Source organism: Camelus bactrianus, chromosome 16 (genome assembly GCF_048773025.1).
Source record: "Camelus bactrianus isolate YW-2024 breed Bactrian camel chromosome 16, ASM4877302v1, whole genome shotgun sequence".
Classification (NCBI taxonomy): domain Eukaryota; kingdom Metazoa; phylum Chordata; class Mammalia; order Artiodactyla; family Camelidae; genus Camelus; species Camelus bactrianus.
This window is the reverse complement of record NC_133554.1, coordinates 48,021,744-48,046,101: the sequence shown is the minus strand read 5'-3', so window position 1 is coordinate 48,046,101 and position 24,358 is coordinate 48,021,744. Positions and strand designations below refer to the sequence as shown.

General features: G+C 37.0%; 1 protein-coding gene across 1 annotated transcript; it reads right to left on the bottom strand.

Annotated features, from left to right (window-relative positions):
• On the bottom strand, nucleotides 1-20,110 carry PSMD12 (proteasome 26S subunit, non-ATPase 12). Its single transcript, XM_010948649.3, has 11 exons — nucleotides 19,916-20,110; nucleotides 13,836-13,895; nucleotides 13,623-13,751; nucleotides 10,292-10,399; nucleotides 8,594-8,698; nucleotides 7,361-7,510; nucleotides 7,138-7,272; nucleotides 6,394-6,506; nucleotides 5,542-5,716; nucleotides 3,480-3,557; nucleotides 1-2,495 (listed from the first exon to the last, which is right to left on the bottom strand). The coding sequence occupies exons 1-11, from the start codon at nucleotides 20,021-20,023 to the stop codon at nucleotides 2,286-2,288; spliced, it is 1,371 nt and encodes a 456-aa protein (XP_010946951.2). The 5' UTR covers nucleotides 20,024-20,110; the 3' UTR covers nucleotides 1-2,285.
• Between the last annotated feature and the right edge of the window lie 4,248 nt (nucleotides 20,111-24,358).

Genomic DNA, 24,358 nt, shown 5'->3' with positions numbered 1-24,358 from the left:
TGATCTTTTAAAGTATGAGTTTATTCTCCAGATTTTCTTAAATACTCACAATTAGTGCTTTTATTGCAGCTATATCCAGAACTGAAAACAATTTAAAATATGTATTTTTATCATACATTTAACACTTAAAAGAGATAGAATGGAACGGTATGAATTTTAGAGATGAGTTTCCCAATGATTCAATAGTAAGCATATGGAAATTGAAGACAATTACAGAAATAGTGATTGAACTCCAGAGTTAAGAACATAAATTATATAGAGATAAAAGGGTAGAAGGTATTTCATTAAAAAACCCAAAACCAACCAAACCAACCAACCAAAAACACCCAGTGGCTCATGACCTCTCCTGCTGGTCAGTAACCTAATAAAAACGAGTCAAGTATTCTCTTCTCCATATTAAAACAAAGTGGTTCAATCCTTTTCATGAATGCCAGCTTTAGGTCTGAAACATGAGTCAGGATTTTAGGTTCTGAACATCTCAAATATTTTACTGCCTTAGGTTAATGGATTCTTCTTTGTAACACTAAGAAATTGGTAATGACTCTTAAGGTTGCTTGGACAGAAGAAACAAACAAAAATAATGAATGAGCAATTAATCAAGTGGGATTTGGTCACTGGGACAGTTACAAATGGCACCAAATCAGAACAAACAAAAAGCTTAATTTGCAGATGAGCATGTTAAATAAAAAACAAAGAGGAGTATTTGAGATCTTTAGAGCAACATATTTCTAGAGCCAAACAGTCTAGATTTGGTAAGTTAATGACATTAATGAGAAGCTAGATTCAAATTAGTTCCAACTTGATTTACAAATTAACAATGCAAAATGACTTTATTTTCTATCCTTTTCATTCAAAAGAAAATTGAAACCATATTCTTACTGCTAGTGTGAACATCTGATGTTTCTGAGCTTGCCATATTTTTGGTTAGTTTTTAAGATAAATGATAGCAGATGTTATTAATGTGACCAATATATTAAATTTCCAAAGAATAAAATGAGATTAATACTATGTTATTATTTACAATGACTCAGCAAAATAGTAGAGTTCTCGCAATTGTCTCCAGCCCTGGGATCATGAAATAGGGCAGTTCAGTGACCATTAAATGGAAAATGAATTATGAGAGCTTCTGTTTCCAGAATGCCTTTTCCCCCGTCTTGTCATTTATATTTTTAAAAAAGTAGACCTCATACTTTCTTCATTTACACATCATTTTAAATAACCTAACATCGTTTCATTTTTGTTTTCTCTGAAATCAAGTTAAAAAAAACTTCTAAAATTTGCTCACATTAAGTGATCTCAGATGTATGACAGTAAAACTACTTCTGTTTAATTCTATTTTTAAAAATGTCAACTCTATACCATTTGCCAAGAGGGTGGCCTGAAGTCTCTCTTTTTTTTTTTTTTGAGTCGTTTTTAAAGCATTTTAGGTTGTTATCCAGTGCACATACAGTGGAAATAAAGCTCCTATAAGGAGAATGAATTTGGAGCATTAATGATGTAACTGGATGTGTAAGTTAAAGCCACAAAGGAGTCTTATAAAAATGACTTTGTGTGTTAAACTGTGTCAACACGTTGACGATTTAGTTCAACAACTGGACAAGGCAGGGAAAAGGGGTAAAAACAAGCTACTGCGACTGAAACTAGTTTGACTCAAAAAAAAAAAAAAAATTTTATAGCCTACTGGGTAGCTCTGTACACATTTAATCTAGAGACTTTCTGCCACAATACTAAAATACAAATTCTTCACAAATCACAAAATGTTATCCCAAATGTTCTTATATGTTCTATATGTTGCTTTTTAAATTCTACTAAATAATTGATAGCTTTACAACAAAATTTATTTTATTTAAAAAACAAATTGCTATCCCACAAAATGTCTAGAAACACAGGTAATCATAGAAAGTAAACATGTATATACTGCTTTTATTATTATAATTATGGTTGTTCACTGAATGAAAACAAATAATAGCTAAAAAGATTTCAAATGATAGAAAAACACATTTAGGTAAGTTATGACAATTTTTTGAGTAGCCAGACAATAGAAATGTATTGCATATTTTTGCACCAATTGCAAATGCAAAGTTAACAATGAAATCGGGGAACTGAAAAATCGAAGGGGCCTCAAACATATTCACTATCTTTTAAATTTTAGACAAAAGAGCCGAGAATAGGGAAAAAAAACAAAAAACAAAAACCCAACATATACACCATAAAAGTCTTTTTTTTTTTTTTAAATGACTTCCAATTTTATCTCTTTTCTAAAAGCATCAAGGGCACGAAGCCCCTTATTGTAGATTATGTATCATCTCCTCTTTGGCTATGAGGTGTGTAGTTTTGTTAACTAGAGACATCAACGAGTTCAGTTTCTGAGACCAGTCATTTAATAAATTATTTGGATCCTTGGGTCTCTGGAAGTTGATGATTCCTGCCAACCTGTCTACTTTAGCAAAGATGGTCTTGTTAACTACTAGATTCGAGAGAAAAGCCTCTGACTCCTACAAGAGAGAAGGACAAACTGGATTAAGATAGGATAAAATTTTAGACAATAAACATATTTTAAGGAAAGTTTAGAAAATAACTCTTCATTCAAGAATATGCAGGGCTAAAATTCACTATTAATACTTAGCAACTGCTGAGTTACTGCAATAATGTACTTATTCTACTGAGAACCCAGGGAATGATTAGAAGGATCAGAGTCAGGGCTCAGCCAGAATCTCCCTGCAAACTTAATGCTGCGGGTTCCCCAAGAGCCTGTTGCCAACAGCAGCTTGATCTACCTTTTACAATGTTTCCCCCTAAAAGGGGGAAAAAACAGTTAGTTTGTTTCCAGAAATGCTGAGGTAGAATATATACTTTGCCACTTGGCAAGTATGTAGCCATGGACAAGACACTTTAATTCTCCTCCAGAAATAAGAGCTGGTGAACTAACCAAGGATCAAGGCTTCTAACCCTACCATTCCACGATTCTTCTTTTTCTTCTAAACTGTTAGGACTCCTTCTGGTGACAGAAATGGCTTTTCAGACCATTATAACCCACTTCACTTAACTCTTATCTCTTTGGTCTTGTACATTTTACCAGCATGAAACCCGGACCTGAATACGATACTCCTCTAATACGTCCTGGAACCTCTTCAGGTGAACTGCGAGTCCAGTCTCCCTCATGTCTTACTTCTACAGCTCACTTATGGGAACCTCAGCATATTTGTTATAGAAATATATACTTTGGACTTCAAATCAATCAATGTGAAACTAACATATTTAAGTGAAGATTTTAACTAGGATATTACTATTAATATAACTATAAATTTGCTATTTAGGCCATTCTTTGGTATTCAGAGTGCTCAGAGAGCTTGGGGAAACTTTCTATCACCTAAACTTAAAATTAAGCAATAAAACAAAATTGATTTTCTCACTCGATTTTTACAAGCCAATTGATTTTTTAAAATGAATGGCTACAAAAAATGATGTTTACTACTTACATCAACAGATAGATCCAGAAGCTGTGCCATCCTCTTCATTGTTATCCTCGTGTAATATTTGGCCATTATTCTAATATTCTGAGGGGAGAACAGAGGGCAGGGAGGGCATAGCTGTCAGTAAGGCTAAAAGTCCATTTGTTTTCATACCCAAATAGGTTTAGTTAAAATGTCAAGTCTCAGATCTTTTATTTTTCTATAGTCCACCGCTGGAATGAAGCTGGTTCTAAATGTCAAAAACAAAACTAAACCCTTAGATATTCTAAGCTTCAGTAGTTATTTTAAAGTTATTCTGAGTACACTCTACAACTCTTTTAAAATATGTATTTTTAGGTCAAAATACATAGCCAAAATATAGGCTTAACTAAATTAGTTGTTCAAAGTTATTACTGAACTAAAATATTCTTGCAAAATACAAGAATCTAAAGCTAAGTTTTTCTAATTATGACACAAATGTTTAAAAGGCTAAAATTTTAAAAAATGATCAAGATCATGTGAAAACACCACTTGATCATTAGAACTACATAAAGATAATTTGAAATTAAACTTCCTAATTTTCACTGGAAATGGTGCTAAAGTTAGAGACACCCCTTTGCTATTCTTAACGTTAAAGTTACTAACAAAGCAGCAGCACTCACAACGAAAAACGGGGAACAGTGGGGAGAAAAATGAACTCATCTTTGAAGAAGCTGCATCTCCTCCCACTTCTAATCAGGCTCGATGGCAACACCAACCTCTCAGGCAGCATGAGAATCACTCCAGATCTACCCTCCTCCACCTTCCTTCATCCTTTAAATTTAACCAATGACTAAATTCTATTGATTTTCTTCTTTAAAATCGTTTATTCCATTCCATCCACTCTTCTTCCATACCTTGGCTACTGCCTTAATTCAAGCTCGGAAAGCCCCTCCCTTAGCTAGTCTTCTCATCTGTCTTTTCTCTCTCCCAGCCTGCTCGTCACCTTACTCCCAGAGGAATCTTTGTAAAATACAAGTCTGGTCATTATCCTCTAGGTTTTTACTACTGGGGTATACAAACTCTGCTGTGATCCAGAGCTTTTCTGCATCTCCAGCTTCCTTTCTCACTGTGCCCTTTTCTTGGAGGCCCCCTGCTGTGTGCTGCCTTCATGCCCTGCCTTAGACTCTCCCAACCACCTTCCCTGGTCTGCATGCTAACTACATCCTCTCCTCACAAATCTTCCCCCTGCATCAACTCTTCTGTGTCCTGCCTGGCCGTTCTTCCAGGTGGAACCAATCAGCTCTCCTCCCATGCTTCCCTCTAGTCTATTGTACTTTTATTTATAAATCCATCTCCCCTCTCATTAATTTTTAAGCATTCTGAAGGTAGGGACCATGTCTTATTCTCCCATGTGTCTCAGCATTTTGTACAGTGTGTGGCACACAGAAGGCTCACAACAAATATTTGTTATGTGAATGAATGCGGACATAATTCAATCTGTAGGGACACCAAGAAGATCAAAGGTCAGGTGCAAGACATGTTACCCATTTCCAAAACCAAGTGTCCGAGAGAAAACAATCTCTCTACCCAGACCCATCCCTCATATTCTTAAGAAATTCCTTCTGGTTTACATGCTATAAAATTTTGGATCCTTGAGAGGTCCTCTCAAAATACAGCATGCTAACACATAGTTATCTTTTCTGAAAAGCCAAAGATAGATGGGGGAAAAAAAAGACAAGTGGGGTAATAAGATAAATTCGGGGGGTAGGGGGGAGGTATAGCTCAGAGGTACAGTGCATGCTTAGCATGCACAATGTCCTGGGTTCAATCCCCAGTATCTCCGTTAATCAATCAATCAATCTAATTACCTCTCTCCCCACCCAAAAGATAAATTCTGATATGCTTTGGGAAATACACAATAAACATTTGACAATGAATTTACATCACTACTACACTGGGTGTAGGAAAAAAAAATCCTCAAGTGAAGAATTAAATATAGAACATCCAAAAGAAACACTTGATTATCAAACTTGAGAAATGAAAGTTTATGCTCAAATTTGGCAGAGTTTACTTCTAAACTGTCATCTCCGTCATGCCAGATGCTTACGTGTTCAACAACTCTGTTCTTCAAGTCTTTCCACCTTTTTTCACCTTCCTCCGTGTAACCAAAAACATCAGTTGCAGGACTCTCCAGAGAACCTTTCCTTAGTTCCATTCCGTAGTCTTCAACCAGTGTGGACCAACGCATCAACTCCATTGTGGTAAAAAGTTTTAAAAGATCCCTGGAAATTACCGAAAACTTAATATTCCAAATCTGTAAAATTTAAGTTTCATCTAACACAACAGCCAATGTTAAAATGTCAACAAACATGGTTTTTATAACATTTTGTTGGTGGATCAAGATACAAATTGATGATTATTTATGTTACCAACTTTACTACCTTTTTTTCCCACAGTAATTCTGAATACAGCATTCCCCTGCTTAACATTCTGCTCTCTCCTGTATTGTGTCTGCCAATCTCTGGACTAACTGACTGTAAACTTACTAATGAAACAGAAAAAAGAAAAATAGCTTAAAAAAAAAAAAGCCCACTGTCCTTATGATACAGTCTATGCCTGTTTTATATAATGAATTTTCAGAAGCATGTATTTCCAAAAATCACAAAGCCCCAAACATTTACTAATGATAAAAATTTATCAAATGGTTAATTAACCAAAGGCAGCTACAGTGAGCTTGAAATAAAACTTCTACTTGGTAAGTGGTTTAGAATGAAGTGTGTTATGATCTCTTAACATTAATTTCTAATGCAGTACTAAAAACCACTCTTATTATCTCTAGTTTTATTCTCTAATACAATCTATCAGCAACCAATTAAGAAGTGTACAATGAAGTTAACCAATTTTCTTTCAAAGTGGCACTTCTACTGAGACATACTATGTTAATTATAAAAGTACTTACTTGTATTTTGGAATTTCTTCTAACTTTTTGTCACCACTTATTCGGTGAACCAAATCTGACTGTTCATTGTCAAAAGGAGCCAAGATAACATAAAGGACAACACTTTTCAGGGCCTAAAAAAGGCATACAACACAACAGATTACATGTGCGATGAGAAGCAAAATGGAAACTTCAGCAGAAAGTGAAAATTAATGGAATAATTGTATATATTTGTTTTTAGTATTGTACTCAAAAGCCTTAGGGAAAAAGTCCTGTTAAGTTTCACCTTCTTCATAGTGTCTTTCTGTCATATTTACTTTTCATAAAACTATTATAAAACAATTATAGTCAACTTTTGCTAATTTGGATTACCACCTGGGCTGACTTTTTTTTTTTTTCAATTGAAGTATAGTTGATTTACTTAGTCTCAGGTGTATAGCAAAGTGATTCAATGATACATATACATACTTTTTCAGATAACTTCCCAGAGTAACGCTAGGTCTTTATCTGTGACCTTTATTAGAAGGTAACCTGCTGGATATATTTCAAATAGTAAGCCTACAATTCTTCAAAGGCCATAAATCGCTTAGAGCATTGCTACAATCCACCTGAACCCGCAAGGATGAAGTGAATCATCAACATACTGAACAGAAAGCAGCACCTGACAACTGCGTATAATCACAGAAGTTAAAATGACTTCAACATACATTAAGAATGCTGGAAAAAGTTAGGAAGAAATTCTTCCTAATAAGTATATGTTCTTACCTGTTGCCACTTTTCACTTTCTGCCTGTATACAGGGAGTATCATAGATGGCTCTGTAGTGCTTACAAATAGACAAATAAGATCCTTCATGTTGATCCAGCTGAATCATTAAGTTATAGTATTTCAACTTTAATTTCTGAAAAAAATGGACAAAATTAATTGGGGCTTATGGGTATTTTCCCCAAACACTTTTAAAGTAAACTAATAGTAAGAGATGGGCTTACCTCTGTATTTTCTTCCTGGAAAAACTTGGTGTTAATTTTTTTGCTGATGATTTGTGTACGAATGTAATCTTTCACAGCTAAACAGAGCCTCATTTGCTCCAAAATAAATTCTACTCGCTCTTTCTTTTCCATTGACCCATAGGTTTCCACCTAGCAGAGTAAATCCCCAAGTAAGTTAATAATATTTAAAAATTGCAATAAAACTAAATAGACCTTGACACAACATTGTAAACTGACTATACTTCAAAAAAAAAAAAAGTAAAAGAAAAACTAAATGGACCTTAAATATTCACATTTGATAAACAATAAGAACATTCACACCTATTGGGAGAGTGTTGATGATATCTAAAGCTAGTTTCCTCCAGGAAATTAAAATTTTAAAAATTATTATACAGTAAAATGGATTTATTTCTTTGGGTGTAAAGTTTTATGAATTTTAGCACATGTATGGATTTGTGTAACCACCATCACAATCAAGATATAGAAGAATTCCATCACCCTGAATAACTCCCTCATGCTCCCCCTTACAGACACACGCTGCCCCCATACATAATCCCTGACAACTAATGATCTGTCTCTAATACTACAGAGCTGTCTTTTCAAGAATGTCAAACATAATATGCAACTTTTTGAGACTGTCTTTGTTACTCAGCATAATGCTTTAGATAGTAAGATTCATTCAAGTTGTTGTGTATATCAAACAGTTCATCCTTTTTATGGCTAAGCAGTGTTCCATTACATGAATGGATCACAGTTTATCCACTCACTTGCTGAAGAACAACTGGGCTGATTCCACCTTCTGTCTATCACAAATAAAGCTATCTGAACATTAGTGAACAAGTTTTATGTGAACATAAGTTTTCATTTCTCTTGGGTACCCAGGGATAGGACTGCTGGGTTATACAGTAAGCGCATGTTGTTTTGTAAATGGAGGTACTGGGCATTGAACCAGGACCTCGTACGTGCTAAGCACACGTTCTACCACTGAGCTTACCCTCCCTGAGACTGATCTGTTGATCCTGCTTTTCTTCAAAACTTTTTCAGCAGCTAAATTCAGTTGGGACCATGATCACAAAACTTCCAGCTACCAGAATAACTTTATACTCTATACTGCTCACTCTGAATCTTGGTGGTTTAGAAAACAGTAATAAGGTGCCAAAACAAACAATTTCCACAAGAAAATATCGCTGATGAAATGTAAAAATTCACACAATCTAAAATGCAGCACCTTACCTGTAACTCCTGTAAAATGGAGGCCGCCTCTTTGACGTCGCCGTTTTGCTCTTTTATGGTGGCTAATGTTTTAGTCAGCCGAGCACGCTCAATTTCAACATAAATCTACAAATGCAAGAAATTTGTATTATCTAAATTCCTACAGAATCATGTTAAAATTGACAAGGTAGAAGTGAACAATAGTGCTCAACAGAGTATTTATCTGGCAGCTGTCATGCACTTTATCCGCCAGGTATAAACAGTGCTATGTGACATTTTACATTTCACAATCATGTAATTTTTAAGAAAACATCTCTGTAAAACATTATCCATACTGTGCAGCTTTGCTTTGAGAGCCTAAGTATTAAATCACTGTGTTTAACAAATAACAGGACCAAAAACTACATAAATGGCACAGAAAGGAAAGTGCCTTTAAAAGGATTATTTGAAAAATAACACACTTTGCAAAGGGGCGTAGCAGTTTAGCATCTAAAATTCAATCAATATTCTCATTTTGATTTCTCCTTAAATGCAAGGCTACTTTCTCTAAAATTATCTGATTTTGATAAGTATTAAAAGTTACTAGCATTTTTTGGTAGCTATGGGTAATGTAGTAGATTTGTGATTTCCAACAAATTAAACATTAAAAATGTAACTATAGCCTAATAGAGACTAGGGAACTTATTTTCATGACTGGGTTTGCTGACTTGTTTAGCCTTAGCTCTGTAGCGGTCTCTTTTCCCAACTCCATCCTCAAAATACTTCCTCTCCAATAACAATGAACTGCTTACAGTTTCCTAAATGTACTCTGAGTTTCTTACTTGGATATCTCTATATATAGTTTCCCTTACGTCTAAAATGCCCTTCTCCATACGCCCTGGCCCAGTAGAATTTCTATTCATTCTTAAAAAGCCAGCTAAGCCACCATCAACAGTTTGCAATTTGAGGCTCCTCTGGGCCCCTCAGTCAGTCAGCCCCTACCTCTGTGCTGCAGGGGGGAACAGGCACACCGCTACTGTCAAGACCAGCACAGCAACTACTGCTACGATTCATCTCTTTGAGGTTAAAAACAGTGTCCTGCCCATTTTAGACTTCGCACAACACAGGTAGGTGCTCAATAAACATTTAATGAACGGAACTCTCAAAGAGGCAATCTAAATTAGGTGTAAGCTAAGTTTCTATCTTCCAAACCACAAAAATCTACCTAGCAAGAAACATCCACCATGGTCACCATTTCATAGTTGCCCTTTTCAGAGAAACATTAGATTGGTGGTGTGAGTAGGGAAGAAAGGGATCGAAAGAAATACAAATAAATTCTGGCAAGACAGTGAAATTTTGAAAACTAATCTCACACTGCAAATACTCTATGAAACCTTAACTATCCCAAACACAGACTTCTCAAGCAGATCTAGGCCATGTGAAGAATTAACCTTATCTTTAATTATTACCACATGTAAATCTGAAATAAGATCACACTAATTTCTAGAAAAATCTGGATATACTAAGATTATCACTAAGTATATTCATAGGCATGTAGGATAACACGAGAAGGAAATGTACAAAGATATGGGTTAAATTAAGGTGAAGACATTTTGTGTATTTCATCTTAAAAATACTTATATAAATATGTACTTATATAAAATGTTCAAATGCATAAGTATCTCTGAATACAGACAAAACAGTACTTATCACTGCGAGTTATGCCAATAGAAAACTCACCTTTCCTTCTGTAACCATTCGTAGAGTATCAATTAATCGAAGTTTGATTGGAAGGTCTGTGATTTCCTCAACGTAAGTACAGCACTGCTGAACCATTTTTGCAACAGCCTAAAGTAATAAAAATCATTCCTAAGTTAAATTCATTCTTCATACTGGAAAAGGAAGTATTTTATCGATGGAAGTGCTATGGTCAAATCTGGTCTTTCCAAGCAACTCTAGATACTGAAATGCCTATAAAAAAATACCAAAACCTCCCTTAGCTAAGAAGTACTGAATACTGAGTAACAAATCAATGAAGGTTAGGAAAACCTCAGGTACAAAGACTTTACCCCTTTCCACTACAACTGGTCAACTGATTACACAAAAGGAAAGGTGGAAATGTCTGGCAATGCCTATTAGAAGGCTGGCTAGCTAGCATTTTTGCAGCCAAGCAGAAATGTATGGAAGAAATAGCAACAGATTAAAGGGGGAAAAAAGGGGGAGAGAAAAGCAGAGTTTAACAGTGGCTGTGACAGCAGCGAAGCCATGACCAGTAGATACTGTGACTGGAGGGAAAAAGAGTCAGTGGCAGAGGCAGAAAGGTTGAACAGCTCCATCCTCTGGGTGAGGAGGAGGAGCCACAGCCAGCCACGCTCACCTCAAAGGTATGTGATGGCGAAAGGCACAGCATCTCCTGCCCACGGTTCCCCGCAGGTAACATAAGCAGGCTGGACTACATTTCCTCCAGCTCTAACATTCTATGACCTAGGTCAGGGGTCAGCTAACCTTTTCTGAAGATTTTAATAAATATTTACACAGTAAATACTTTAGACTTTGTGGGCCATGGGGTCTCCATGGCAACCTTTCAGCTCTGCCTTTGTAACCCCAAAGCTGCCACATGTGTCATACATGACAAACGGGTGCGGCTCTGCCCCCAGAAACTTTTATTTAGGTGGCAAGTGGGATTTGGTCCCTGGCTCAGAGTTTGCCAACACCTCATCTAAATTCTAAACAACATTTCATAATCATTGATAATAATAATTAGGATCCAGAGCACTTGCTCAGCATGCACAGGGTCCTGGGTTCAATCCCCAGTACCACCTCTAAAATAGATTAAACCTAATTACCTACCCACCAAACAAAACAAATAATTAGGACTCTTTGTCATGAGGAAAATGCTGATTAAGCATATTTTAAGATAGCAGAAGAGTAAACAGAATATCCTGCTGTCAATTATACCCCCATAAAGCTGAAAAAATAAATCACATGATGCACCTTGCAAAGATTTCTTTGAAAAATACTTAATGTTCACATAGCTCAGATCAGACTTTAAATAATTTGAAAATTAGCTGTTCAGAGACCTTCAGGAGTTCCAGAAGGCAAAGGTTTTATTATAAAATGTAACTTTCAGTAGGTACAAAGCTCTGGAACACCTATTCTCTCACAAAAGAGATGATCCTGGCGGGAGGGCACAGCTCAGTAGTAGAGCGCATGCTTAGCATGCACAAGGTCCTGGGTTCAATCCCCAGTACCTCCATTAAAAAAATAATAATAAGTAAATGAACCTAGCTACCCCCTCCCTCCCTCAAAAAAAAAGAAGAGATGATCCCTCTATGGTTGAAGTAATGCTGATCCCTGTGCTCAGGTGACAGTGAACTAGAAACCATTAATCTTAAGCAATCTAGAAAAGGTTATTTTTTAAAAATTACTACTTTCTAACCCTGATAAAGCAAAAAAAAAAAAAAAAAAAAAAAAAGAAAAGTTTGAAGTAAAAAGTAATCACAAGAAAAATAAAGAGACATTTTGCGTCCCTAAGCACTTCCCACGGCTGTGAAGACGTAACATGTTACGGCAGAAAGAGCAGCTCCAGTTCCAGTTCTGGTGATGATGTCACTGGGTGGCTATGAGTCTGACTCAAACTCCTCTTTCTCCAAGAAACCTAATTAAAATCTTTCTCTTCCTCTTCCATATATCTTAGTACCCTTCCACTATTCCAACATCACATGTTGCCCTGTATGTGTATAATTAAAAAAAAAAAAATCTTAGGACACTTGTTAAAGATTGCCATGTACTATGATTACTTGTGATTTATATTCTATACTAAACTATAGGCTACTTACATGTTTCTTCACATTTCAAGAGTCTTACATATAAAATTTGGTTTCTCGATCACTAAAGTAACAGAGTGAGAGTAAACAGTCCCTTCTACTGGCTCTAAAATTTTATAACTCTATGAAATTAAATCCATATTTTAGGATATGTGCTTTGAACTTTATTAATACTATATAAAACACATATTTTTACTTATTTTAACACAGGTGGCCCCAAGATTTCTAATTAAGTAGCCCTTTCAAAATTGCCCCATAGAAAGCAAGTCTCAAAAATTCAGAGGAAGATGATTGTTCATCTATGTTGGCCTCTCAAATCACAGAACTGAGCACTAAAAGGGCATATTTAAATGAATTCGACATTCACATGTACTAGAGTGCCTAAGTTAAATCTATGTTAATTCTTAACAGTGAATTTTATGTGCATGCAAAGTTATCTTAAAACAAACAAACAAACAAGCCCAGTAACTTTGCTTTCTGCAAAAAATAATTTAACTCACTCTAATACTACACTCACTCTAGCAGCAGACTAATTAACAAAATAAGGGATTTGGACAGGAACCTCATGTTTCTATTTTTGGTTCCACTACTACTCTGTTTTATCATTTGAAAGCAAAAAAATAAAAACACAGAAGCTACTTAGGGAACAGCATTTTAAAGATGAGATACAAATGTAAAAAGTGGAATCTTCCACTACAGCAGATCACTGAAATATGTCTCAAGCACAACAGGGAAGCACTAAAGAAAATCCAGCTTCACAAAAACAGCAAGAGTACACCAGAAATTAATACAACACTGTAAATCGACTATACTTCAATAAAAATAAATAAATAAAAAAGAGAACTTACATAAGCTTTAAACAAAATGAGTAGTCACAATAATCTGAAAATGGCCTCAAAAATAAGTTAAATATTAAGGGCTTAATAAAAGATATGATTAAGTGAATTACAGATTATCAACTTGATAGATTATAACATAACCATTTAAAATAATAAATACGAAGGAGCAACATGGAAATAGAAGAAAGCTGTGTCAACACTCAGTACATTTTGTAAAAATATGCAAATATATAAAGACTAGAAGAGAAAACAAAAGTAAAAGCAGTTGTCAATGAGAATATGGATAGAATTTTTAAAAACTCTCTAAATTTTGTAATATTTAACAGATTTAAAGTAGATTTACGGAAAGGTTTGCTAAAAGTCCTTATTTGAATGTGAATTTTTTTTGAGCAATCATGAACTCACTTGTTTTAACTGACTCCGTCTTTTTGACAAAAGCATAATATTTTCATTAAGTAAATCCCATTCTTTAGCCTCATAGCACATCTTCACTACTGCAACTAAGATACGGGACGTAGACACCATATCAGAAGCCTGTAATAAAAATATATTGAAAGTTAATGGAACAATGTCAAATTAAATTAATGGCAATTGAGGTTTTCACTATAATCTACTCACAGTACGGGTCTGTTTTTCCAAAGAGAGAAGGGTTTCAATGACTTCTTGAAGTCTTCCTTCCTAAAACCAAAGATAAGTGAACAATGAAAACACCACCACCAACACAAAACCAAATAACTAGTCTAAAATGAGATGTTTCTGATACAGAAAAGGAAAAAAATCAATAGCCTATTTTAGAGGAACGAGACCAGCTCTATAACTACTTTCGTTGTGATTTTCTTCTTTTCATGATTTCATCTTCCTCAGTGGATTCTGTAAGTCAGTGGTTCCCAACTTGGGGCCCACAAGCTATTTTTAACATTTTGAAATGCCTAAGAGAAAGTGAATCTAGAACAACAATGATTTAACACCTGAAAAAAACATCAAATCTTTGTTTTGGATTCCAATTTATCATCTCAGTGTGGTAACTCCTGTTTATCTTGTTCTGAACAGACTTCTAACTGGCAGTCACATGTGTCTTTGAAGAATAATAATGGGAAAATGAATGATTTCTTTACAAAGCCACCATTTATATATATATATATATTTTTTATTTTGGAGGGAGGAGGTAATTAGGTTATTTATTTTAATGGAGGTACTGGGGATTGAACCCAGCATCTTGTGCATGACAGGCATGCACTCTATACCACTGAGCTACACTCTCTCCCCATCATTAATATTTTAAAACATGAAGTCCTGAGGAGAAATAAAAAGGTTATTTGGTGGTAAAAAGATAGGAAACCTTGGTTTAATTTTTCAATGACTTTGGAAATAAATTATAATTGTGCTTAAAGAAAATGAAGACTACCTGAGAATACCCATGCACGCTACAACAAAAGTAATCAACTTAGAGCAACCTCTACCTCATGTGCAAACAAAACATTCTCCCTTGGACATACATTAAGAAATGAGAATAACAAAATTCATATGATAAAAACCTAGATGATAATACACCAGGACTAAAATAAGCCATCTATCAGGAACCACATATCTTGATTAAAAAAAAAACAGCCCACAGCACAAAAATTGCATTTATTTAAGGTAAAGATATAACAATGAATGAATTAGAAATGATGAGGGTTTTATTTATAAATGAATTTTCTAATCATAAAGGAAATTTATTTTTATTTTAATGACATTCATAGACAGTATATGAGTACTACTCTTTTACTGTTGAAAGAAACTAAACAGCTTTTGAATTAAGGGCACAAATAATGCTTGGACTTTCCAAAATACTGTACCCATATTTTCCAAGATAACTTTTAAACTATGAATTTTCTATGCAGCACAAAATATGTACTGTATAGCCATTGTCTAAATTTATTTTGATTAAGTCTGAAACATATACAATTACTAACATTTTAACAATGTTTCCTATGCAAAGGGGAGCACCAGTTCTGAAAGCTGACTAGATTCGTGCATACAATAAACGCTGGCTAAATGTCCATCAGAGCAAATGAACAAAGAACAATCTATAAATTCTCCAAAGTTAAAGGCTTATAAATCATAAAAATCAAAGAATCTTAGAACTGGAAAGACACCTGGAGATTCACTTCATTTTAGAGATTAAAAAGACTGAGGACCAAACAGCTCAGCCACAAAACTTCATCAACAGAACCAGAAGCCAGGGCTCTTGCCTCCTGGTCCAATGCTCCCTCCACTACACTCAACCATATTAGTTTAAATCATGCCTTTGCTTCCATCAAGGTAATTTCAGTTAAAGTATAGTTCACCCTTGAACAAGCCGGGGGTTATGGGGGGCCAAACCCTCTGAGCACTTGAAGATCCGAGTATAATTTATAGCCAGCCCTCCATATCCAAAGATTCAACCAACCACAGATGGTGTAGTACTATAGTGGTTACTACTGAAAAAAATCTTCACGTATGTGTAAATGGACCCATGCAATTCAAACCTGTGTTGTTCAAGGGTCAACTGTAATTTCTATAGCGAAATGGTTATTATCTGGCAACAAAATGTAGTGCAAAAATAGCTAAAATGCAAGATACTGCTTACTGATGGTCCCTTCTTGTCACTCTTGTAATTATTAGTCACATGATTGAAATTAACAGAATATAGTTTACTATGTAGTATTTTAATTCAGAAATATGGATTTTAAAGAACTGTACCCTACACATGAAGGAATCATACATCACTCTAGAGTCGGGGTCTACAGGTACCAATGAAATATTAAATGTCACTGTCACCGTCTCAGAAAGGCGTTCTTGGATTACATTCTCTAAAATCTGTGGTTACTCAGCACCGCCTTTAACACTCCAGTCCACTGACTTTCTGCTTTACAATGACCCTGTGGACAAAAAACATCACCTGCCATCTCAGTAAACAAAGGATGTTGTGGAACTATGACAGGATACTGGCCCTAGGTGGTTAAGATGCACATCAAAGGAATGATTTCAATAAGCCCAGACTCTTGCATCTTCTCATACACAGAAAAACACTAAAATCATTAACTTGAGGTGTCTGTATTTGTGATTAGCAGTAATCTTTTGATGGTCAACTACATGTTTGGTTTTTTCCAAGCAAAAACACCTGAGAGAAAGCCCTCCCAGGCTACAGTTCCCAGTAATGCTCCGAGTAAGACATAATTCTCAACTTCTAGGTTGTGCATTTCCTTCGGGTGACAACCCCAAACTCTCTTCTATTTTAATGTTCACTGTCCTTCTAATCTCACTAGAGTGTGAGAGCAGGGAAAACATCTATACTGTTCACCACAGCAGCTCAGTGCTGTGCACCTACCCAAGCATATAATGGTGCTTCCGTAGATATTCTGGTACATCCCTTTATACCTGGTACCATAGTTATTAATGTGCATGTCTTGCCTCCTAAGTGGTGTATAAGTTCCTTTAGGGTTGGACCTTGTTTGATTAATTGCTTCCCCTGCACCAACTTGCACATAGTATGGGCTGAATGGATCGACACTGACCTGAACTATTCAGCTGATCTTGGCTTCCTGATTTTTACTGTGACAGTAAGTCGAATGTGACAAGTTAAATGGCTGACAATTCAGAGCTATCTGAGGGACACTACCAACAACTTCATTAAATACAACTCCCAATTCTCTCATCATCCCACTTTTCACCTTATCCTTCATGTTCAATCCTATGGCCAAACATCTTCCTCCTTCCTTTCCTATTTATTCACATATGTTCATTGAAATTGTACCTCCTCAATGCCACCTTTCAAATCAGAGGAACAAGATAGTCAGAGCTATCAAAACCAACTTGTTAGAACATGGGACTTTTGTGACTCACTTTTCTCATTAAAATAGTCTTTGTCAATGAGGTAAATGACTAAGGCATTTGTTCAACATCAATACATGTTGGATCTTGTACATTCTTTATGTCTGTGTCCTTTTACTCCTAAATGGATCCAATCTTTTAATGATTTGTTAAATAACCTAAGCAAGTAAGAAAAGGCCAATAAAAACTTAACCATGAATAGTTTAAATGCAATGCCAATTCAATTTTTTTAAATGTTTATTTCTTGAAGGGGTCTTTTGTCCAAGCTGCTATCAATCAGTAAACTGTTTTACATTTCACTTCCTCTTTATCTTGTATTAACCACGAGAAGAGGTTGCAGGTGACCAAATGAAATGAAAAGGCATTAAGAGGAGGGAAAAACAATGGATATATTCAATTTAAGAATGCAAGTTGTCCCTGAATAACCATGTGCCAAATACACTGTAACCCAAAAGCAGGGTGTGGGGGTTGGAAGGGAACCTTCTGAGTATTAAGAACTGTTAAATACTACATCTTTACAGTTCAGAAAAGGCCCTCACTAGATTAATTTTTAACTCTCTAATCCAAGGGCGAAACAATAACCATTATCAAGAGCTAGTATCACTTTTATTATCTCATCAATCTGATGCAGAGTCCTCAAATATCAATCACAGAGGCAGCAGAAGGTAATGGTCAAAAACATCTACTACTGTGTTACTTTAGAAAAGACACTTACCCTCTCTGACCCTCAATTTTCTCTTCAGTGATATGAGTGTAATAATAGTTTCTACCCCAATGTCTAGCACTGAATGGGTCTTGCACACAGTAGCTTATCAGAAGAAACTGGTAAAGAGTTTTTTTTTGCCCAAGTCTCAGTTCTAGGAATAGCTGTACTTCTTTAAAGCAATTAATTTCTTTGTACGGACAATATCAGTCTATTCATTCCAAAGAGGTGGTTCAGGGGCTGCCTTTGGCCCGTTGGTATGTTTTGTTTGATGTATGTAGTATTGGCTCAAACAGTTTAGTGCCCAGTTTCTAAATATAGAGGCAATTCATATAAAAATCCATATTCCTGGTCTCTCCCTTAACTTAGAAGAGTTGACAAGGCTTGGCCTTCATCCCCAACTAACAAAGATTAACCTGAGGTGCAGAATTCCTGCCCCTGTTCCCTGAGCGGGTGCTCAAAAGTTCAGGTTTTCATTACATTTTGCTCATTAGGCAGGACAGCTTGCGGAGAGCAGAGGCCCTAGAATCAGTCTGCCTGGGTTTGCATCCTGGCTCCACCACTTCACTAGCTGAAGACTTTGGAGCATGTAACTCAATTTCTCTTAGACTGTTTTCCTGTCTGTAAAATAAAAATAATAATAATACCTACTACACAGGACTAAGATGAAGATCAAATGAGTTAATACATGTAAGCACTTAGAAGAGTAGAAACTCTGGCACTGTAAAAGCACTCAATAAATGTCAGAGTGATCATCTGCCTGGCACTGTAGGTGTTTTGAGTTTTCCAACCTCTGTGTAACTGGTGATGCTTCTCTATACTAGCTGCTAGGAAGCTCAGAGATGAATTTATGGATCCCCTCCACTTAGGGCACTGAACCCAAGAAATATAAGTGTATCAACTTTATCATTTTCCCCTATCCTTGTCTTTTGTAAAGCCCCACTAAATTCTTTTTCAGAAAAAAAGGAAGCATTAAAAGGGTTCTTTCTAAAAACTAAATGTGAAGTATTACTTGAGACTCCTCTTGCCCCTGAATTTACTATGTACTTAGGTAGTAAGCTCAAATGACAAAAACAACCCTATTAGTGAATGTACCCCAAATGAATAGCAATAAATGTTCATGGCTGGATTGATCAAGGAATTTTATGAGCCCTGAGTATAATCCTTAACAACATCCCATAAGGGAGCTGATTCAACTAACACCCAAACCCTAGTCAGATCCCTGGCTCTACCTATTACTAACTATTATGATGGACCAACAATTCTAAGCCTTGGTTTCTTTGCATGTGAAATGATACATAAAGTTGCCTGACACACAGCAGGGGGCATGGTAAATGTTTGGATCAAGTAAAATTTCTATTATTTATTATTATTTATTTCATGGGAAATACGCAGTCGGGCTAAACTACTGTTCACGACCTCCGCTAATTATGTTATTCTGCACTTCTGTGCCTGTGTGTCTTTATTTGTGCAGTGCCCGCTCCAGGGATGACTCCTCCCCATCCGAATCTTACCGAATCTTTAATACGTCAGCTTCTCTGTAAAATCCTCCCTTACCCCACCAGAAGAATGAACAGCTTCCTTTTGTGTTCCACTAACACTTTCATACTTATATGGCACTCAACGCCACGCTTGACTTGTCTAATCCAAGAACTCCTTAAGGACAGGGCTGCGTATTAATCATCTTCGTGCTATCACGTTACTGTCCCTTCTCCTGGCCAAAGACCAGGCACATCGCCATGATCCGTAAGCAACTTAATGACATAAATTGATGCAGGACGAGCAAGAGAACTAAACTCTCTGATCTAGCTTGAATGCTGTAGTGGCCTTAACCCCTGAGAAACTACTAAAGTAAACGTGAAAAGGCAAAAAGCACTATGGAGCCCCAACTCCTACGGGAATGAAGTGACTGACCATCTGCCCTGGGGAGGGTCTGGGAAGCTGTACACAGTAGCGTACTCCGGCTGCGGGGTCTCTCTGGTCGGGTAGACCTGGGATCTCCTACTTACGCAGGCCTCACTCGGGCTGGGCAGGCAACGGGGATGAGCGCTCCAGCCCGCAGGCCCCCTGAGGCCTAAGCAAGCTCCGCGCCGTGACTCAGCCCCTGGCGCCCGCCAACAGCCAGCCGGCCTCCCCTCACCTTGGCCAGCTTCTCGCACTCGGGCAGTCGCTGATCCACCGTGGCGCTGTAGTCCACCTCCATCTTGACGATGCGCCCATCAGCCCGCTCCGAGCCGCCGTCCGCCATGGTCCCTGTCTGAGAGTCTCTCGATGTCCCCCTGCTTCGGCCACCACTCGTCACCCACACCGGAAGCCGCCGGCTCACCCGCTCAGGCAGTGCGTCGGGAGCCCGCGCGAAGGACCCCATGAAGCCCCCTGCGCTGGCCGCCAGTCAGGCACCGCCGCGGACAGCCCTGGGGGCGGAGCCGGGGGCCGGGACTCGCCCCTTCCCCGCCTCGTCCGGCTTTGTCTTTGGTGACAGCCTTCTCGCCTAAAATTTGCGGTGAGGAAAGCTAGTGTAAAAGAAGAGGCTGTCATATGTATTATTACACCTCTGCTTTGAAATAGTATGATTTCTCAGAACCGTGGGCAAGTCGCTTAACTTTTCTTGCATCTCGGTTTTCTCAGGTCTACGTGAGCAGTCTGAAGTAAACCCTGAGGAAAAGGGTTCTCAGGTTTCGTCTGTTTGAGACTCTTGGTGGCTTAATCTGTGGGATCTCTTAAAGCTCATAAGAGAAGACACGGCAGTGGTTCAGTAGTATAATAGGTAAATATTATGTTGGTAAGAATCTTTAGAAAGATTTTTATTTACTTTCCCTATAGGACTCTTGAGCCAGCGTCAAACGAGATCACGCATATCAGACTGTTTTCAATTCTTAAGGACCATAAAAGTTGTTGGTTTTTTTTTTTTTTTAAATTATCATCCACACCCTCTGGGTCCCTATATTTTAAAAAAAAGAAGAAGAAGAAGCTTAAGATCCTTGAAAGTGGAAATGAGGATGTATGTGTTGTGGTCCATGTGTCAACAGTATCCTGGAAAGCAAATGGGAAATTGTGGAGTGGCTTACCTGTGATGTTAGTAGTTCTCAGTTTAATCAGCACCAACCTCCCTTTATATATGCTGAATAGACCTTTTTGTTTGTTTGTTTTTAACTGTTGCGTAATGAAAAGCACAGATAATACAACCCATCTGCACACATAATTTAAAAAAAAAACAAAACGAGAAAACACCCTAGCTGTAAAGGAGAAACATTGCAAAATAGCAAAATAATGATATATTTCAAAATATAAAGGCTAAAACACGTCTACAGCAGAAATGTAAAGAAGTAGTCATTTGCTTGTATGCATATACAATAACTAAACGCAAAAGTTACAGCTGCCACAGGTGTGTTCTGTTGGTTCCCCAAGCATAAGGGTGACATGATTTTTCCAACATGGTATACAACTTTTTGGTAAAGTTCTGACTTTATCGAAGTGTAATCTTCCATTGTTTTTCATACAGAGGGATTCTTAGAAATTTTAGTGCATGTTAAAACTTAAAAAAAAATAGCTTGGCATATGCAAAATGGAGTTAGAGTTTAGGCCTCAGACACATAAGGAGTTATCTGGCAGGACGCTGAAAAAGCTGATGGAATGTAGGATGAAATATATATATATATATATATATATATATATATATATTTTTTTTTTTTGAGTAATTTTACTTTTATTAAAATTTTTTTAAATTTATTTTTTATTTTGGGGGAGGAGGTAATTAGATTTATTTGTTTATTTATTAATGGAAGTACTAGAGGTTGAATGCAGGATGTCATGTGTGCTAAGCAGGCGCTGTACCATTGAGCTACACCCTTCCCCTGGGACAGTGTTTTATTGTGTAGGTTTGTTGTATTGCTGTTGTCTAGGGTCCCTGTTACATGATGATATCTTCCTCCTCCTCAGTGATTGCGACAATCCAAAATTCCTTACAAATTTCTAAACCACACACTAAGAGCCAGTATTGTTGAGATGCACTAGGGTAAGATGTTTTCTGGCTCTGTGTTTGGTACGCAGTTGGTCTGACTATAGTAGACAAAAGAATTTGGAGATCTACACTTTGTGTGAAGAGTTTGAAAAGACAAAAAGTAACAAAGATGTAATGGAGTAAACAGATTTATAGTTTCCAGACTCAGAAAAATAAGAGTGTGAGGGGGTCTAAGAGGCAAATAGGTGGAGAAAAGTCTAGTTGACTCCACCCCAAACTGAAGCCCTTGCTTGCTAGACTTGGAGGTAAGGAAATGAAAGCAAATTGAAATCTAAGGAAAAGCTTTCAAAGGAAACAAAAAATTAAAGTGAAGCAAATAAAGAAGGAAATCGGTTAAAGTCTGAGCACTGGCCAGAGAAAATAGGTGAAAGTATTGTATTATAGACAGACTTTTTATAAATCTATTATTTGAGTCTGAGATTAAATTTGTGGCTTCATAAGAAAGAATTTGATTTCAGAAGAGAAAAATTGGCAGTGGAAAAATAAGGCATCTAAAAGGTAGAGAGAAATACTGATCAGAAAAATTTTATTTGGAAAAAATCGTGATAATGTATATTACAATACTAATTATAGAAAATAATGTACCATATATTAATTACTATATTTGGCATATATTTTTTTCACATTTGGCATTTCTGGCACTTTCAGCTTCTTGGCTGTGCACATTATCTGACCCAAATTTCCTGCCTTTGTGAATTGAACGTTCTAATGGCAGGAAGACAAAATCAACATGTAAATATGTACCAGGGGTTTGGTGTTTGGGAGGTGGTCAAGGAAGGCAAGTGAGCCAAGACCTGAAATAAGAAAGAGGGTCTTGCAAGTAGCTGGAAGATGAAGATTCCAGGCAGAGACAGGAGCAAGAACCCTGAGCTGAGAGCAATCAGAATCATGCCTGGTTTGTTTGAAGACCAGAATGAGTAAGGGTGAGAGTTACAAGAGCTGAGGTTTAGGCAGTTTGGCCATTAGAAGGACTTGATTTTTAATCTGAGTGAGATAGGGAGCCAATGGGGCTTGGGGCAAAGGAGTGGCATAAGCTGGTTTACATAGTAAAAGAATCACTCTGGCTGCTTGCTGTGTGGTGACAAGGTTGGGCAGAAGCTGAGGGGCTAGTTAAAATGTTATTGCAATAATCAGGGGGAAAATGATGGGGTCTTGGATGAGGGTGGAGGCAGTAGAAGTGGTAAGAAGTGGCTAGATCCTGGATATAATCTGAAAATAGAGCTCAGATAGGACTTGTTGGTTTTGAGGGGAGAAGGGTCAGACATGCCTGCAAGAATTTTGGCTTGAATCTCTTTAAAGTTGGAGTTGCTGTTTACCAAGATGGAACCAATTTGGGATGCACAAATCAGAGGGAAGAGGTTGGGGGCCGGTTTTGGATATGTTAAGTTCGAAGTGCCTATTGGATATCGGAAGTGACAATGTTGAGATGACAAGTAGATGTACCTGTGTCAAATTGAAGGGAGTCATTTGGGCTAGAGATTTGAAGTTAGGGAGCATTAAATATTGAAAGTCACAGGGCTTACGTTACAGAAATCTTCCTGAAATGTGTGTAAAATATTTGTTTGTGAAGTATTTGTTTTTATAAATTGCCTGTTTTAAAGGCAATGGGAGAACTTGATTTTTCCAAATCTGTTGTGAATCATTTTGTAAAGAAAAATATACTGTATTTTATCTTTTGAGTAAATCTGTTAGTCTTGTGTTGGAATTACTTCACGTCAAGTGCAGTTACATCAGGTGAATAAAGTCCTACCTGAATCATTATATTCATTTACTCTTGCGGCTGTAACAAATAGCCATGAATTTAGTGGCTGAAAACAACAACGATTGAGTCCCTCGCAATCTAGAGTCTGGAAGTCTGCAATCAGTGTCAGTGGGCTGAAGTGAAGGTATGGCAGGGCCATGTTCTCTCTGGAGGCTCTAGGGGACAGTCTGTTCCTTGACTCTTCCAGCTTCTGGTGGCTGTGGACATCCCTTGGCTAGTGGCTTCGTCACTCCAGTCTCTGCTCTCATGGTCACATTGCCTTCCCCTCTTCTGTGTGCATGTGTCAGATGTTTCCCTGCCTTTCTCTTACACAGATACTTATGATTATATTTAGGGCCACCAGATAATCCAGGATAGTCTCATCTTAAAGTCCTTAACTTAATCACATCTGCAAAGACCCTTTTCCCAATAAGGTAACATTTTCAGGTTCCAAGGCTTGGGACCTGATATCTTTGGGGGCCACTATTAAGCCTAACTATAGTCATCTAAGCAACTTCTAAACTGGGGTTTTCATATGAATGGTTACATACTGTTAATTGCAAACATAATCCTCTCTTCTCTCTGGAAACATTTAAATGTTCCACAAAAAGTCAAATTCCATGACGTCTCTGTGGCACTACATAGCTAAGAAATACTATTTCTGGATTTGTGTTGACATCATTTGATGATATTAGGTCAAATAATCTTTGGCATTAAAGAGCTGCTATAAGTTATGGTTGCACAGTTGCCTCCTCTTTAAGGGCAGGCACTCAGGATCAAGGACAACGTCTTTTTTCATCACTAAAATTTCTCTCCAGTCA